The sequence below is a fragment of the Corvus cornix genome, chromosome 26 (genome assembly GCF_000738735.6).
Source record: "Corvus cornix cornix isolate S_Up_H32 chromosome 26, ASM73873v5, whole genome shotgun sequence".
NCBI lineage: Eukaryota > Metazoa > Chordata > Aves > Passeriformes > Corvidae > Corvus > Corvus cornix.
In genome coordinates this window covers 1,869,887-1,888,279 of record NC_046354.1, presented here as the reverse complement: position 1 = coordinate 1,888,279, position 18,393 = coordinate 1,869,887, and the positions used below count along the sequence as shown (strand labels likewise).

Sequence of the window (18,393 nt, the reverse complement as noted above, 5' to 3'; positions counted from 1 at the left end):
GCTGCCCATTTCCGCAGCCAGCAGCTGGAAGGGAACGTGATGGGCACTCACGGGGAGCTGACTGTGCAGCCCACATGACCAGGTACTCATTGACCAGGGGTGAGGGGAGGGCAGGCGTCCACAGGAGCCACGAGCCAGCCTGGACATCACACCACAGCCCTGGACATCACACCACAGCCCTGGACATCGCACCCTGCACATCGCACCCTGCGCATCACGTCACCCCTGGGTCTCCCACTTTGCTGCTCCTCCCTGAGCAAAGGATGCAAATCCCCGTGAGATGCAGGTGACAAACGAGCCGCTCGCCCTGTGTCACCAAGGATGGAGTCTCACCCCGGCTGCAAAGCCACCACGTCCCCACTGGGTCACTGTGCTTCAATCCTGAACCCCCCACCTGCGTCTGGAGGGGCAGTTCCAGTACAGAGCCCGCTGGTTCAGCTCCTGTTCTCACTGAGGAGCTGCTGTTGAAGCTTTTACCCCACTCCCGGAGTGCTCAGACATTGCTGAGGGCCTCAGGGGTGTTGCCCCGGGACAGGCTAAAGTGGCCAAAGGAGATGGATCCTGCTAGAACATCCCTTTCCTCCACGGGGGCTCAGCTTTGACGCTTCTGCCGCGCCATCTGGGAAGCACTTCCCCGCTCCTCGAGGTGTCTCCCCGCCAGCCTGGCGGTTCTAAGATAAGAAATGAGAGTCAGCAAGTCCAGCGAGACTCCCACGTTCAAAAGGGAAAAGGTGGAAAGGAGTTCTGGCAGCAGCAGAACAGAGGAAGCCCAAATTTGTGTCTCCTGGACGGTTTTCTAGTGGAATCTCCATGTCTGGAAAGGAGACCCTAAATGCTTCCCCCAGTAGGATTTTCCCCCAAGGAACTTGTGTCCCCTTCCCTCCTCTTCGCCAGCCCTGCTGTGTCCTCCGTGTTCCCACCCTCCAAATTCTCCGGAGATGGATTCTGTGCCTTCCCTGCCCAGGTTTCCCCCTGCCCTTCCCCACCACCTCAAACCTCCTGCACATCCCCCAGATTTTGGCACGATACCCGCTAATCAAAAAACCTCTGCTGACAGACAGGGCGGTGTGTGGAGGGAAGGGGAGGATTAATATAGCTGAGGATATAAGAAATTAATTACTTTCAGGCAGACAATGTTGGCACCTCCAGTCAGCCTGATTTATTTCCATGGCTGCTCCATTTTTGGCGAACCCAGAATGTTTGACTAAATATAAGACAACAAGTAGCTGGAATGGGTGGCGGAGCCGCTGCTAAACCCACAACCCCGAGAGGCTGAAATCCCCACGGCTGCCGGTCCCGGTGTCAGGGCTGCCCCGGCTCTCACGCATCTGCCGAGAGCCTCAAGGACGAGCAGGAAGAGCCGCAGGAGGAACCCTCGTGGCTCGTGTGCGCGGCCGGGATCGCTGCGTGTGTGTTTGTTTGCGTGTTTCTGTGTCCGCCGAGCGCGGCTCCCGCCCGGGGCAGCGGGGCCGAGCGGGCTCCTTATCCCGGGGCTGCGGCGGGGAGGAGCCAGCGCCGCACGGAGCCGAGCGCCGGCAGCGCTCCCGCACCGCGCCGGGTCCCGCACCGCGCCCGCACCGCCCCCGGCTCCGCTCCGGCTGCCCCTGCTCCGGTACCGGCACCGGCACCGCTCCGACTCCCCCGGCACCGGCCCCGGCCCCGCTCCACCCCTCTCCTGCTCCGGCACCGGCTCCAGCATCGGCCCCGCTCGGGAGCCGGTACCGCTCCAGCCGCTCTCCGGTTCCGGCCCCGCTCCGCTCGCAGCCCGGCCCCGTTCCCGGAGCGGCCCCGCGGTCCCGCAGCACCGCCCCTGCTCTGCCCCGCAGCCGGCAGGAAGGAGGAAGGGACACGGCAGAAGGGAGAGCGACCTGCTCGGCGGCCGGTGAGTGCCGGGGTGACCCCGCCGAGGGCCGGGGGGCCCTGCCCGTCCCCCAGCCCCTCCGGCCGGCAGCGCTCGGGGGGCCGCGGCCGCTGCCTTTGGGGCTGGCGGGGCAGAAAGTGCGAGGGGAGGGGAGAGCTGAAGTTGGAGGTGCGGGCGGGGAGGGTTCAGCTCGGTACGAATTTCTGCCTCGGTGTTGCCTGGTGCGGGGGATCCCTGCGCGTGTTTGCTCCTAAACCTGCTTTAGGGAGCCCAGCTCAACCCCAGTACTGGACTTTGACAGGCACCCCTGGCGTGGGTCCCGCCACGTGTGAAGGGCCTGGGGGGACCCTTCCAGTGTGGAATTCCCTGGGGGTGACACCCAGGGTCTGTCCGGAGGGAGCCCTGCCCCGGGCTGGCAGCTCGGCATTCCCCTGGCGCTGCAGTTTTTGGTGGCTGTCACAATCAGCTGCATCTCTCCAGCGCTGCCTGTTGCTGTGACAAGTTCCCGGGGCTGTGCCCCAGAATGTGTCCCCCTCCTTGTCCCCAGACAGCCCGCTGGGAGCTGCCCTCTGTGCCCTGCCAGCCTGAAAAGCTTTAATAGCCTCATCTCTCCGTGAAAACAACCTGGACCGAGCGTGTTGGCACAATGGTGGCATCAGCTCTGAAAGGAGGAAAGAATCAGGGTCAGGCCCGGGGCTGCTGGCGCTGGGTTTTGTGCTGTGCATCAAGGAAACGAGCAGTGCAATGTGATGTGTGCTGCGTGTGCCGGGCTTGGCGAAGGTGCCTGAAGGGGGAAAGGCTTTGAACAAACATCAGGCAGAAAGTTGGAGCCTCTGCATGAGGTTTGTGAAAGGGCAGGAGCCGTCAGACAGGGCCCTGCGAGGAGCCAGGGTTAATTAATTCCCTCCTCGGTGGTGTGGGGCAGATCTGGGGTGTGGTTCTGGGATGTACCAGCGCATGGGGCTGAAATGTGGTGAATGCAAGCAGAGTCCTGTTTTCCAGCCTCACGAGGCTCTGACAGGGCCTGTGGGTCAGGGGAGAGGTCGTGAAAAGCAGTTCCCATGATCCCAAAGAGATTCCCTTCAGGAATTTGGCCATTAGGTAATGGTCAGTTCGTGTCAGCGAACACACAGGTGGCACAGAGGTCTCAGAGTGCATTCGTGGTGTGGAGCATCCTCTCCTCCCTAGAAAAAGGTGGGAGGTGATGTACAAGAATCCCAGGAGGAAGGAGCAGGAATGGGAGGGCACCTGGCTCACCCCATCCATGGAACTCCCTCAGCATGTGAGGCACCCAGCTCAGACTTTGCTGATTTTCAGCCTCTCTGTCACGCCAGATTTCTGAGCAAGTTTTGGTGTCCATGCTGCAGGCAGGACCATTCTGAGGGCAGGGCCTGCAGATTTGTTCCCAAGTTCCCAGGCTTACTCACTCGTGCTGGAAAATATCGGTACCATGTCCAAATGGGAGCAGTTAATAAATGAGTAGTGGAACAACTCGCCAGCAATCTGGGGAGTTCCTCCTCTCTCATCCTGCTGGAATAGAAAGAGAGAAAAAATTACAACTAATCAGGACTCTGGAGATCTCCCCCTGTCCACGGCCTTGCCACGGGTTCTGCCCGGCCTTGGCCACGTCACTGCCGTGTCCCCACGTCTGAGTTCCCCCATCTGTCAACTCCTGACCTTGCTTTGTTCTCCCGGCTTTGCTCCCTGAGCTCTGCAGAGCTTTGGGGTGCTGGCAGGGATGGAAAGCACTGAAATCATCTCCGTGCCGCGAAGGCCCCTTTCACCAAAGCAGCTCCCTGGGGTGCCCTGAACGGACCCTTCGGAGAGGCTGCGCTGGTGACGGAGTGGCCGAGGGGAGCGATGGTGTCACAGCTTAGTGGTTACAGGTGCCTGAAGTGCGGTTGGCTGCTTTTTATTGGCTTCCAAACGAGCTGCTTTAAATCTCGAGTTTCTGCCTCTCATTGCCAGTGTCACTTGTCCCTCAGGGGTACAGAGGGGTACAGAGGGTGCTGCAGGGGACAGTTTTTGCCGTCCCTCGCTGGCACTGGATCCCGAGCAGGCAGATGAGAGCAGCTGCGTTTTGCATAGGGCAAAATACAGGGACAAGATGGTGCTACAGGGAGTTTTGATCTCCCAAATCCATGAGGATTCCTGTGTCCTCCCTGTCCTTCCACCCGGTCAGGCAGAACCCTGGGTGTCCGCTCTCCATATGCATTAAAATATCCACGTTGCAGTTTGCACTGGGTCCATCCCCTTGGTCCGGCCTTCTGGAGAGAAATGAATGTTTGGTCAGTCCCTGTAAGCCCTGGGACATTCCTCTGGCTTCCACACAGACCTGAGGTTTGGGCCAGGAGGGCTGAGAATCTCCAGAAGAGCTGGGATCTGTGTGTTTGGAGTCATGTCCAAGAAGAGTAAGAGTTTCCAAGAAGGCTTATGCTCAGTAGGAGCCTCCCAAATTCTCCTTCCATCCTCAGGGAAATTGAGGCAGCTTCTCCACGCAGCAGGACAGGCGGGCTTGGTTCAGCTCAGAGGAGATCCCAAGCCTGGAGCGAGCTCTGCTCTGTGTAATCTGTGTGCTGACACCCCCAAAGCTCAGCTCTGCTGGGCTGGGTTTGCATCTGTGCAGGCAGGAGAGCAGAGAGGGGGCTCTGTTAGGAAAGGGCCCTTTGCTGTCAGTGAACCCTGTCCGGGCAGAGTTCTGCCCTGCTGGGTTTGCTCTCCTCTAAATCCACTGGCTCCTGCTGTTTGTCCAGGGAAACCCGACGGCAGGAAGCAGCCCGTTGATGGATGTGGCCCGGATCCCAATCTGGTGAACAATTAACTTTGCCGAGTCGCTCTGTAATCAGCCGGAGCATCTTTTGCCCTCTCTTCCTGCTCCCAATCTCCCAACCGAGGGCTCTTTCCGAGGCAGCGTTTTGCCCGCAGCCAGTGCTGCTCATCTGCTGCTTGTTTGCTCAGTCGCTCCCAATCTCTGGCTCCTATCTCTTGTCTGGCTGGAAAAGAAACGGCTGTGGGATTATTTTCGAGCCACGGAGCAGTGCGGGAAGCGCCGGGAGAGGGCTGGGGTTCGTCTGTGCTGCTGCCACCGCTGCCACCTCTCATCTGTCTGCTCGTCCTTCGCCTCCCTCCCTCCCCACAGCTCATTCCAACCCCAGCCTGAGACCTGTGTTCCCTTTCCTCCTGGCTTTCCCTGCTGGTTTAGGGATGAGCTCCAAGCCACCCCAGTTACAGCTGGATTTTCGCAGCCACATTCCCTGCCGGGGATTGTCCGCATCTCTTCCTGCCCAGTGGGCTGATCCCTGCTGGAAGTCTGGGCATTCCTTCCCACACCTGAGCAGCAGCTGAGCTCTCGTTGGAGCTCTGAACGCAGAGTGCAGCTCCAAGTGGAGGCAGGACCTGTGGGAATGCAGCTCAGGAAGCGGAAGGATGCTCCAGGCTGTGGGGCACTCGCTCCAGCGAGTTGGATCCTGCTGCCAGCACCAGCAGTTCTGGCTTTGGTTGTGGCTTTTCCTCCCATTTTCTGCCATCCCTGCCACCCCCAGGGTGCTGGGGGCAGAAATAACTTGGGAAGTGTTCAGAGGGGGATGCCTGAGCTGCTGTTTTCAAGGATTGCTGCTTTTTGGGATCCAGGAGCAGCTCAGGTGGGACATTTCAGGGATCCCAGCTGGCTTTGCTTCCCTTTCCTCTCCCTTTGTGGGTTTAAACCAGAGACAATTCCTCATTTCTCACCGTGACCCCTCCATCCCCGGGGCCTGCAGGCACTGCCACAACAGAAATCATAAATTGAGTGGCAAATTCCTGATCCAGAGCTGGCAGAGCCTGGTCCCTGTCACCTCTGCCAGCACTGCAGGGGCACCTGGATCAGCTGAGCTGCTGCTGTGATGCAGAGTGGGGGAAGCAGGATGGACTGGGGCTGGATTCACTGCCCTTTCCTGAGTGCCCGGGAAGGGAAAGCTCCTGTGGGCACCTGGAAGGACACTGCTGATGAAGACACTCCAATTAATGCCATTTTCAGTTAATTATTTTATTCGTTTTTAATTTTAAAATTGTTTTCCTTATTAATTTAATTGATGACACCCAAAAATTCCACCCTGGCACCGCCCTTGTCACTTCCATTTATCAGCTGGGAAACCGAGGCACGGAATTTATTCCTGGCGTTAGGAAAATCCCATCGCTGGCTGCTCTGGATCTCAAACCTGAGGCCTAAAACTCCCTCCAGGACGTGTTGATCTGAACCCAACAGCTCCTGTCTCTCTGTGCTCTGGGTTTCATGAATTTAATTCATCTTTTGGGCACCCTTTCAGTGTTCGCTCATGTTTTTATTATTGAACCTTCTCCACGAACCCCCTCCCTCTCTTTCTTCCCCAATCCCTGAAATCCTCGGCCATTTCCTTTAAAACAACCCAAATTTTCCCAACTGGAGTGGGGCAGGGCGCTGGGTTTGACCAGTTTTTTGTGGTGATTTCGCCTTGAATTGCTCCATTTAAAAGGAGAGGCTGCTGAAGCCGCCCGTAGACACCGAAACCTCCAAGAAATCAAAGTGTGCCTTTTTTGGGAAGCAGGGAAACATTCCCAACGTTCCATTGATTTCTGCTCTTTCTCCATTTCCATTTTAATGGTTTATTTTCTATTTAATTATTTGGGCAGCGTTAATGTGCTGGTCACTCAGGGGCTGGAATTCCTGATCCCAGGGGGATTTATCCTCAAAGGACCCCCCAGTTTTTCCCTCTCTCCAGTTGCTCCCAGCACTTCCTACTCTCAGAGCCGTGGCTTTTTTTAGTTGCTAAATCTGACAAGGTTTGGGAACAGGAGCCTCGGTTCTGCACTCGGGAACACGCACAGGAATATAAATTCAGCTCTTCGGGGTTTGTTTTCCTGCGTTCCAACACGGAACATCACCTGGAGCTGGAATTACTGGGTGGAAAACCTTTTAGGATGGCAGTTTATGGGCCAAGCCTGTGCTGGAGCAAATGTTGATCCACAGGGATCTTCAGGAGATCTCAGAAACTGAGGATGCAGTCCTGATGCAGGAGATCCATAAACAACAGAGCCAAGGAAATGGTGCTGCAGCAGTGGTTTGGAGGGAGAATCCAGGGTTTGAGGGGTTGGATCCAGAGTCTGAGGGATAGGAACAAGGATTTGGAGGGAGAATCCAGGGTTTGAGGGGTTGGATCCGGAGTCTGAGGGATAGGAACAAGGGTTTGGAGGGAGAATCCAGGGTTTGAGGGGTTGGATCCGGAGTCTGAGGGATAGGAACAAGGGTTGGGAGGGAGAATCCAGAGTTTGAGGGGTTGGATCCGGAGTCTGAGGGAAAGGAACAAGGGTTTGGAGGGAGAATCCAGGGTTTGGAGGGAGAATCCAGGGTTTGAGGGGTTGGATCCAGAGTCTGAGGGAAAGGAACAAGGGTTTGGAGGGAAAATCCAGAGTTTGAGGGGCTGGATCCAGGGTTTGGATGTAGGTTTTGGGATCTGGTGGTAGGCTCCAGATTTTGGAAGTAGGATCCAGGATTTGAGGGGTAGGATCCAGACTTTGGAGGCAGATTCCAGGATTTGGATTTGGTATCGGGATTTGGAGGCAGGATCCAGAGCCGGATCTTTTCCTGGCTGTGCCATTGGCTGCTGCTTTGAGCCTGGGTGAGCCCCATCCCATCTCCAGATCTCTGATTTTCCTGTCCCTGTGGGAGGAAGGATAATGGCCAAATTCACAGTGAGGCTGGGGTGGGATGGAATGGGATGGGATGGATTTGGTTTCCATGGCCCTCTGGGATGGAATGGGATGGGATGGATTTGGTTTCCATGGCCCTCTGGGATGGGATGGGATGGATTTGGTCCCCGTGGCCCTCTGGGATGGGATGGGATGGATTTGGTTTCCATGGCCCTCTGGGATGGGAGGGGATGGATTTGGTCCCCATGGCCCTCTGGGATGGGAGGGGATGGATTTGGTTTCCATGGCCCTCTGGGATGGGATGGGATGGATTTGGTCCCCGTGGCCCTCTGGGATGGGAGGGGATGGATTTGGTCCCCATGACACTCTGGGATGGGACACGATGGAGTTCATCCCCCACATCTCCCTGGGCTGGGTGTGCTGAGAGTCTGAGCAGGGTCTGAGCAGAGTCTTTGTGTGCCTGGGGAGGCTGAGGAGGAGGAGGAGGAGGAGGCAGAACTGGAGCTTTCACTGCTCTGTTCGGTTATAGACAGAGATTGGTTTGGGCTCATCCAAATTAAAATGCAAGGAGAGTCTCTGTGTGCCCAAACTGCTCCCTGAATTTAACAAATCCCCCCAACACCGCCCTCACACCCCCGCCTTGCACATCTTCCTGCTTGAGCAGTGACTCCCAAAGGCCCTGGGGAGAGCAGGAGCAGCAGGAGCTCTCCCATCACTCTCCCATCCCTCTCCCATCACTCTCCCATCGCTCCCGTGGGTGCTCTGGCCCGGCAGAGCCCTGGCTGGGATGTGCAGGATCTCCCCAAATTCCAGCTGCCGCCACACAGGGATGGGCAGAGCTGTTTCCTCACAGAGCTGCGTGGAAAAGGCCCAACTGGGGGATTTTAATTCCAGGAAAACACGGCACAGCATCCAGAGGGAAGGAGCGATTTCATAAACGACCATTAGCAGCACGTGTGCTGTTTAAGGACTTAATCCCTCCCAATCCCTCCCGATTAATGATTAATTGTGCCACTAATTGCGCTATCACAGCGTGGCAGGCCCAGCCACACCAGTGCTGAACCAGACCACACCTGGGAGCACTGGGGACGGGGCAGCTCTGCTGTGAGAGCCTGGCCCAAATCCCTCATCTCTTCGGGCCTCAGGATTATAATCCTGCTTTATCTCCAGCGTTTCCTTATCAGCCGTGAGGCAGGAGAGGATTGGATGCACTTGGAACAGCCCTGCTCCGTGTCATCCCTTTTTTTGCGTGGATTTTCCATGACTCCTGTGAAAACCACATGGAAATTGCTCCGTGTTTCGATCGGGAGGAGAGGAAAAGCACAATATTTGAATTTATTCCCGTTATTTTATGCTTTGGATGCCTCTTTCATGCACAGCAGGCTGCAAGCCAGCACCTCTCTCTTCCTTACAGTGTCCAAGGCCTTGAGGGCCCAGCCATGAGTTTTCCTGGGGGAGATCCCTCTCCTTCGTGCTCCTTCCTTCTGTTTATCTCACTCTGAGCTCTGTTATCTCCCCAAGGCTTGTGCAGGAACCAGTCTGGCTTGTCAAGGACGCCAGGGCTGGGGGGGCCTCCCCCAGCGAGGCTTTTCAAGCACAGGGAGGAGGTGGGTTTGGAGTGAAGTGAACAAAATCTTAAAAAAAAAAAACAATTAAAAAGGGATTAATTGATGGTTTTCAACCGCACCAATGTATTTGCTTTGTCTGCCAGTGCCACGAGTGACACTGCAGCTTTGAGGACATGGGGCTGGGGCTTGGCTGGGTGGCACAGATGGCATTTACAGTTTAACGAGGAACAAGGTTTATCCAAACACTCTGTGCTCGCCCAGTTCCCAGACAGGCCTGGAACGTTTCCTTCCCGGGGAAGGGAGCAGAGCTTGGCAGGCACCGAGGCAGGAATAATCTGTTTATTGCACCTGGGAGCTCCTATATCCCTATCCAGGAGTGTCCGTGTTGGGATTAACAGGAAAATGTTGGAGCTGGGGATGGGTTTTAGGGTGGATTTTAGGGAGGGAGGTGCAAGGGTGGCTGAGGGATGGAGGATTCCTGGAAGGCAGCATCTCACCAGGGTCTGGGATCCTGGAGGGTTTGTGTCATCACATCCCTGGGCACTCCTTGGACATCCCTGTGCTTGAGGAAAAAGGTTCAAGGAAAAGGGAGAACGGAACCATCCCTGGAGCGTGAGGCAAGGATGTCCCAAAGCCTGGAACTTTGGCAGTAACAGGGATCTCATGCCAAGTTTGCTGCCCCAAACCCCTGCTTTTATCGCCCTGGCATCCCTGGCAGCCACCTCTTGGCTCAGGAAGGTTTTTTAAAGCTCCTGCCTTCCTCCAGCAGCTCGGTGGGACAGAAATCCCTGATCCCAGCTGGAGCAAGGACTGGGGCAATCCCTTCCCTCGTCTGGGAAGCAGAGCCAGGCCGGGAGGATCTCAGAGATCCCACATCTCACCTGGCTGGGGCTCTGAGATCATCAGCACGAGGAAGGGTCGGGATAAAAGGTGTTGCAGGATTTCCCTTTGTAGGAGAGAGGGGTCCAAAAGTAATCACTGATCACAGCTCCTGCTGTGCTTGGAAACCCTCTGGTTCCTCAAGCCTTGGCTCCTCCTCGCCTCCCTCCCTGTGGCAGCTTTTCCCTCCCATCTGAGGGGGAAATACCCCACACGTGCACAGGGCCCTGCAAGGATGGGTGCAGGACTGGTTTTAGATTAAATCCCAGCTTAGTGCAATCCTTGGCAGGGCAGGAGCCTGGCAGGGTTTGCTCCCTCCCTCCCAGCCATGTGACCCTGGCAGGGCTTTAAATAAAGCAGATTTGAAACCCTTCAGGCCAGGGGTTTCTGTGCCTTTAACGCCAAACTGTGGCACTGCTGCTCCACAGCTTTGTCCTGGGGAAAGCCCAGGCCACGGCTGGGACTGGGAGTGACCGGAGTAGGGACAGGGGGTGGGAGCAGTGACCTGAGCCCCCAGGTGACTTTAATTCAGCCACAGCAACTCAGAGAGCTGCTGCCAAGTCGGGAAGGGCGCTCTGTGTCCGAGGGGAAAAGTCCTGCTGGGAGTTTTCCTGAGATTTCCCACTGCTGGCCCTTCCGGAGCAAACCAGCTGTGCAGGGAATCTGCTGATCCAGAGGCTGTGAATCCCTGGATCCGGGCTGCTCACGCCCTGGGGATGCTGAACGTACCAGGGAAGTGCTGACACCACCCCCAGCAGGGCAGGGACAATGTGAGCCCTGAGCTCCCCCGGCTCTGGGGTGGCCAAACTGGCCAGCAGTGGCCCCATTGTTGTCGCAGCTGAACACTGGACACTTCTCCCAGGTTAGGGAATAAGTGCCCAGTGTTCCAGGCCCGCTGGAATAATGACTGGCATTGGGATGCTGTGCCCAGAGCTGCCCTGAGCTCACCAGGAGCCGAGGGAGAGCTGAGGGCACAGAGAAAGGCGAAATATCCCGGGGCAGAACAAAGGGCCTTTGTGTGCTCCCGTTACTGGGCTCCTTGTCAGCTCCAAGCGGGAGTGGGAATGTGCATCCAGGGAGTGGGAATGAGCATCCAGGGAGTGGGAATGTGCATCCAGGGAGTGGGAATGAGCATCCAGGGAGTGGGAATGTACATCCAGGGAGTGGGAATGAGCATCCAGCCAAGGGCTTCCCTTCCCCTCCCATCCCTGCACCGAGCACAGGTTGGAATCCCATCCCTGGAAGTGTCCAAGGCCAGCTGGGAGCAACGTGGGATGGTGGAAGGTGTCCCTGCCCGTGGAAGTGGGATGAGCTTTAAGTTCCCATTCCAACCCAACCCATTCTGTGATTCCATGATTCTGTAAATGAACTGGCAGGAAGTTTTCCATGGATCCACATTTCCCAGGCTATCACCATGTTTTCCTGACTCTCAGAACGTGGCTTTGCCCATGTCATTGTCTCTTAACAACAAATTCCCAACTGGAATTCTGCAGAGGAGGGATGGGAACGCTGCTGTGCCGGGTGCTGGACACCCCCAGCCCAGGATCTCACATCCCAAGGGAATTCAAACCAGCTGAGAGGGAGGGAGGGAAGGAAGGAGGAAGGGAGAGAGGGAGGGAGGGAGGATGGGTTGCCATCATTCCCGATTTATCCCTGTGACATTCCAAGAGAGCCCAAGCCGGAGCGGGAGCCAGCCTCAGGCATTTCCTGGGAGATCCTTTGTCCTCCCAGCCCTGAAGGGAGGACAGAGGTGTCCTGGCTGCCACAGCCGCGTTCCTGCATTTGCTGTGATCATGGAAGGCAGCAGGACAGGAGGGCAGAAACTGCAGCCTGAGGATGGCCTGACTCCCTGGGGCTCCCAGGCTCCCTTCCCAATCTTTCCCAGGATGATGGTGCTGCCGTTTGCTGCGGGGGTGCTGGAGATTTATCGGGATTGATGGCGCTCCCTTCCCTGCGGGATCCTGGCAGGGAAGGGGGGAATGTCAGACCCTGACTGGCAGCACTGAGGGCGGGAGGAGGGAGAGGTGGCCTTGCTCTGTCCCCTCATCCCTCAGCTTCTGGGGAGGGTAATTCCTTGGCTGGGAATTCTTCCTGAGCAGGATCCGGCCCCAGCTCTGCAGGTCCTCGCTGTGGGATTGTTCCACTGGGGCTGTGCTCCACAGCATCCTCCTGGGCAGGGAGGTTGTTACCCCAGGGAGGATTTATCCCAGCCAGGGGCTGTCCCTCCGACCTTCCGTGGGAGAATTCCCAGCTGCCACAGGACTTAGCCTCACCCCCAGTGTGACTTTGAGTCATTTCCCTCCAAGCCCCCGGAGCAGCCCGGAATCACTGGAATCACTCCCCATCCCCTTCTCCACATTTCTGAGGACCTCAGTGCGGCCCTGCAAAGGAAATCCGGCGTGGGGGAGGAATTTAGGGGGTGCTGAGCTCCTGTTCGCACAGGAATGCGCAGCACAGAGGGGCTGGGATCTCTCCCATCTCAGGCAGCTTTTCCCTGCTCCTCCTCCGTGCTGGAGCTCGGGAGAACCTCAGCCGGCCCAGAGGGACCTGCCTGGCTCTGGGGCTGTGCTGAGGAGCTTCTGCTTCCCCTGGCTCTGTGTCCAGGCCGTGCCATGTGAGGAGGGGCACGTATTGCCCGGGCAGCTGGTTTGTTCAGCCCCGTAGCCACACGCAGCGTCGCAGGACTGCCGTGTTTGCTGAGCAAATAAAGGCTCCACGAGGAGCAGAATTCCCCATTTCTCCGGGCCTTGCAGGAGTGAATCGATGCCACCTAATAGGCAGGAGCACGAAGTGCTGAATAGGGCTGTTCACTTCGCCTTGTAAACACAACCGGTAATCTCTCCGGGGATTAAAATTTAAAAAAAAAAAAAACCAGATTAGAAGAAGCGAACTTTTCCCTCCAAGCCTTCCTCTCTTTCGGCTGGGAAATGGGGGCAGGAGCCTGGTAAAATGGTTAAAAAAAGGAAAAAACAGAGAATTTATCATTTTTTGAGAGGCAGTAATTAGTGCTGGAAAGCTTTGCTTCCAAACCCTGCTGAAGGAGGGAGGGCACGGTCCCATACTCTGGTGAGGCCTAAAATACCTGGCTCAGGAATTCCAGAGCAGGGAAGCCGTAGAAACGTGGGAGAGATTCACTCCCAGCCGGAACTCCTGCAGGAGCACTTCACCCAGGAATGGTGAGGCTGATTTCTGGACACAGCCTTGAAGGCAGCGTTTACAGGATCGTTAGCTCCGTGTCTGGATCCCGTCAGGAGCTTTCCTGCTGGGATTCAGCTCTGGGGCTCTTTGAAGTGTTTTAGGCGGGTGTTTTACTCTCCAGCCCTGTTCCAGTCAATGCAGATCGCTGGCTTTAATCCTGGCCTTTGGCCGGGTTCCAGGCCGGGTGATTTCATTTTCGCCCGTTGATGCCGAAATTCCTCATTGCCGTGTGAAACTGCTCCTTCCCTTCATGTCCCGCCGTGCAACGTCGTGTTCCTGCCTGCTGTTAATTATCCAGCTCCCTCTCCATCCCGGCAGCATCCAGGGATCGCTGCTATTCCTGCCAGGCTGCAAAACCCAAGTGATGTCATCGCTTTATTTAACAAGTCTCACTTTCACTCGGAAAGTCAATAAAAGCCAACATTTCCTTTAGGACACTGGGGAAAAAAAAAAAAAAAACCAACCCAAAACCAAAACAAGAGGCGGTCGCCAGGAATTCTTCCTTTGAAATCCGTGCCGGGGGAGAGCAGCTGTAAAAGGGGATTTCTTTCTCCCACAGGGAATGCGGCTGGAGGGTGGGTGACGCTCCTCGGCCCCCAGGGTGCTCTGGGGCACGCCACAGTACCCGGCCCGACTCTACATTTCCCCTGGAATGCGGGTTGGGGATGCTTTGCTTCCAGGAACGCAGCAGCGAATCCCGGCTTCGGGACACCTGGATCCATATGGGACAGGGCGAATTCCTCTCGGGGAAGGAGAATTCCTGTCGGGGAGGAGCCGAGGGCTGAGGACAAGAACAATCCCATAAATCCCAGCTGAGCAACGTTTTAATGTGAACTCCCCCCCAGCAGATCCCGAGCAGGTTCAGGTCCAGCTGGAAAAATGAGCCCAGGGATGTGAGGACCATGAGCAGGGGGCAGCTCGGGCGTGGCAGGAGAGGCTGCAGCGATCCCGGGGCTATTTTTACCCCACTCCTAGTTCCTCTCCGAGGAGGTTTATATTTAGCAGCCTGGAGCTGCCGGCATTCCTACAGGAAGCAAGAGAGGGGGAAAGGATTTGGATTTGTGGAGCAGTTTTTTGCCAGTGAGAAGCTGATTCCCTGCTAAGCCATCCTCGGCTTTTTGGGGAGGGGGAGGGAGATGGAGAGACCACTTCCCCTCATTTTCCTCATTCACCTGGGGTATCTTCCCTGTTCCCTGCATCTGTCCTGATCCAGATTTGATCTCCTGATCAAAGGAGGTTATGGTTCGGCTCGGTAGGGGATTGTCAGAGCAGGAATCACTCAGCAGAGCACCTTCCCGTGATCCCAATGTTCTCCTTGCTGTCCTGATTATCCCATTCCAGTCCCTGCCATGCTCTTTGGAACCCAGAGCGTCCCTGGTGCCGCCTCTTTATGGTGCCCAAGCACGTTCCTGTAGCACTGGGAAAACATTCCCATGTCTGCAGACTGGAGTGGAGGTGTCTGAAACCCTCCCGCCTCCCTTCCCACCCCCGCAACCCCCCCCCCCCCCAGCCCCGATTCCAGGCAGGGCCGAGCCTCCAGCCTCGGGAATTTGCGGCGTTAAAGGTGGGAGCTGAGCGGGGGCGGCTGCTGCGTGGGAGTTCCCGGGATCCAGGTGAATGCCCGGGATTTGCAGGGGATTCACCCACTGCAGGGTGCCGTGCCTCACCGCAGAGCCTGGCAGGCGCCCAAACCGAGTGTTTATATTGCTGACGGATAATCTTTTAAGCTTTCAGATGCGGGCACGCCGGCCCGAGTGTTCCCGTTGTCCTGGCGACGGGATGCGCCGGCTCCCGGATGCGGTGTCTGATCGCATCAGTCTGGAATGCTGCGATCACCCTTCGGGTGGGCTGATAAGCCTGGGAGGGGGCTGGGGGGCTCTGGGGACAGCCAGGGAAGAGCTGGAGCAGGGACATCCAGAAGAAAGGGCCGAGCTGCGCCAGGGGTGCGGGAGAGGGTGCGGGATGTGCAGGGAAGAGCCGCTCCCTGCGGGAAGGAACATCCCTGAGTGGTTTTTAGGGCCTGTTTGGTACCAAGGGGCGATTCCCTTCTTCGGATGGGGTTGGGAGCAGCTTTAAAGTCCAGGGCTGTTCATGGAAAACCCCCTGGCGGGCAGGTTGGAGTGTCCAGAGGATAAGGGATGCAGGAGGAGCATTCCTACTCTCCTGGGAGTGGGAAGAAGAGAGGGATGGACCCAAACCTCCTCAGGCCTGAGCGCGGAAGGGGCAGAGCTGTGGCTGGTTGGGGGTGGGACGCTGATGTCCCATCCCTGGAAGTGTCCAAGGTTGGACGGGGCCCGGAGCAAGCTGGGATAGGGGAAGGTGTCCTTGCCCATGGCAGGCGGTGGGATGAGATGATACCTGAGGTCCCTCCAACCCAAACCAGTCTGGGATTTGGGAATTCCATGTCAGTACGCCCAGGGAGCACTGGCTGGGTGCTGGGTCCGTGCTGGGCAGCAGGAATTGCAGCGGAGCAACACTTCCAGCCTGATCCCATCCACGCTGAGCCTGGGAAGAGCTCAGGAAAGGCAAAGCCGTGTCCTCCAGGGCGAGCTCCCCGCCCGCCCCCGTGGCTGCTCCGCCCCGTGCCCCTGAGGGGTTTTCCTCCTTTAAGGGTTTTGTTGCTTTAATCAGATCTGCGGCTAAGGCGATTCTGATGCCCCGCAGGAGGAGTCACCGGGAGCTTGGGGGTGAGCTGGGAGCTCGGAGTATCTCCCGGGGCTGGGATTTGGGGGATCCCCCCTCTGCCCGTGCTGCCTGCGCTCAGCATCTTGCTGCTGGCTCAGGAAGCTTTTGTTGCAGGGGCTAAGCAGAAACCAAACTGCAGGGGGAGAGGTGCTTCCTTTTCCAGTGATAAGTGTGGGATTGAGTCTTTTCCATCACTGTTTAGCCTGTTTCCTGCTTTCCTTCTGTTTTTATCCCTTTCCAGGCATTCCTGCAGTTTCCAGGGGTGCCGTAAGGCACAGCCTGTGTTGGTTCTTGTGTTTGATTGTGCACAGCCCTGCCCTGGGCTCAAAAAAAAAATCACCCTCCCTGCACCTCTTGACCAGAGCCAGCTCTTAAAACCACGAGGAGCCCGATTTCTCTGGCAAAGACGTGACTCCTCTTCTGCTGTGCCCCAGAGAAGGGATGTCCCCAGGGTCCCCTGGAGGGGAAGCTCACTTTGGGACATTGCCAACCCCAAAGAGCAGCAGCTGTGGGGTGGAAATTCAGGATGCTGCCAGCCCCAAAAAGCAGCAGCTGTGGGGCTCAGGGCTCATCCCAGTGTTGTCCGGTTCTCTGAGCCTGCTGTCCCCTTCCCCGCAGGGCTCAGCCGTCCCTGGCAGCACGAGGGAAGATGAACAAGATGAAAAACTTCAAGAGGAGGTTCTCGCTCTCGGTGCCGCGCACGGAGACCATCGAGGAGTCGCTGACGGAGTTCACGGAGCAGTTCAACCAGCTCAACAACCAGAGGAACGAAGGTGAGGAGCCCCTGGGTCCCTGCCGTGGGGCTGGGGCTGCTCAGGACCGGCTGGGGGGGGTAAGAGCCTCTCCCCCCAGCCATTCTCTGGCGTGTGTGGAGAGTTCCTGCCCCTTGCTCGGCGTTGCTTTCCCCATTATCTGCCCGTGGGGATGAATAACACCTCGTCATTAAACCTGAAGAGAGATTTATCCTTGCGTGAGGAAAGCCTGATGGGAGGGAAAGGAATATGCACAGAATGGGGGGCAGTGACACAGCTGCGGTTAAGGTGGAGAGTGGGAAAGTGTGGGATCTGCTCCTGCCTCCCCAAAAGAGGGGGTGACCCCTCTGGGGGCTCCAGGCTGGTGTTCCCTCAAGCCAAAGGGGCCGTTCGCTGTCCTGGGCAGCACCAGGGGCTCGCTGGCCTTTGCTCCTTCCTGCGAGTTGGTTTTCAGCATCCCAGGCAGATTTAGGGTTAAACCCCTGCCTGAGCTGCGCGGGGCGGGCACATCCCCTGTGCGAACAGCAGCCCCAGAGCAGGCTGGGGCAGGCTCCGGGCAGAGCCGGGGATGCTGGAGGCGCTGGGAGCAGCCCCGCCGAGGCGGCCGTGCTCGGGCAAGCCGGGCAGAGCTCGGGGAGCCGGGCAGAGCCGGGCTCGGCTCATCCCGGGGTGAATCCCGGCCGTGCCGCGGTGCCTGCTGCCAGCAGTGCCACAGCCCGGCCCCTTCCCGTGCCCTCAGCTCCCGTTCGAGCTCTGTTTGCCCTCGCCCCGCAATCGCTGAAGCTTTGGCTGCGGGCGGGGGCTGAGCCCTGATGTCACCGCCTGGCACCGGCGCTGCCCGGCGGGGAGGGCCCGCCCGTGCCAGCCGAGCTGCTCCGAGGGTGCTGTAACCTCGTTTAGAGCCGCCTTTCCTCCCTCCCGAGGCTCCTCTTTATCTCTGCAGACACCCGAGCAGCATCCCCGGCGGCTCCTGCCCCACTCCCACACGCGCCAGCGGGCAGCGAGGGCTGTAATTAGACCTGAGCCCTTAATTAGCCGTGCAGGAGCTGTGGGTATAAAATGGGGCAAGGCTGAGGAAGTCCTGAGCGCTGACAGCTGCTCCTGCTGTTGGCCTTCATCCGCTCCGGGATGTGGGATCCCCTCCCGTTATCTCCTCCCTGCAACCCCCAGAGGTGATTTCCCTGCTACTCTGCTTTAATGAGACTTCGGTCACGGGTCTTCCTTTGCCCTTGGGTGGCAAAAAGGGCAAGCAGCGTCTGCCAGCCCCTCCTGGGCTTTTGGGCTTGATCCCGAGGTAGCCAGGAGAGAACAGGAGTAAAGTCTGATCCTGTGGCCGGGACCGAGGGTGGGTCCATGATTCGGGGTGTGCGCCAGCCGGTCTCTTGCAGGGTTTGTGGTCAGCTTTGGAGCTGAGTTTGGATCTTTCTGAGGGCTTGCTCCCCTTTTTCCAGGTGGAGGATCAAAGTGCAGAGGGGAAAAGTGACTTTGCTCCAGCTGTGGGGAGCAGAGCTGAGCCTGCAGCCACGGCAGCCGCTCCTGAGCTGCTCCTCCTCCCCACAAAACAGCTCTGCGGCAGGTTTTACCTTCCTTGTCAGGATCTCTGGGGCTGTCCCTGGGCTCTCTGTGTCCCCATGGCTCCAGAGCCCATCCTGTCTCTCCTGGTGACAGCTGATGAGAGCTCAGGAGCTGTGATCCTTTCTGCAGAGCCAAGAGCTAATCACAGCAGGGATCGACACCTCTCACAGCAGGGATCAACACCTCGCTTCTCCTTCCCCCACCTCGCTTC

At 57.6% G+C, this 18,393-nt stretch overlaps 1 protein-coding gene across 1 annotated transcript in view; it reads left to right on the top strand.

The window, feature by feature from the left end:
* The first annotated feature begins 1,549 nt into the window (after positions 1-1,549).
* Positions 1,550-18,393, top strand: part of CDK18 (cyclin dependent kinase 18) — a 30,288-nt gene continuing 13,444 nt past the window's right edge. The window contains exons 1-2 of the mRNA XM_039565371.1: positions 1,550-1,882; positions 16,474-16,628. Coding sequence (XP_039421305.1) covers positions 16,505-16,628 — 124 coding nt within the window. The 5' untranslated portion in view covers positions 1,550-1,882; positions 16,474-16,504. The remainder of the gene's footprint in view (positions 1,883-16,473; positions 16,629-18,393) is intronic.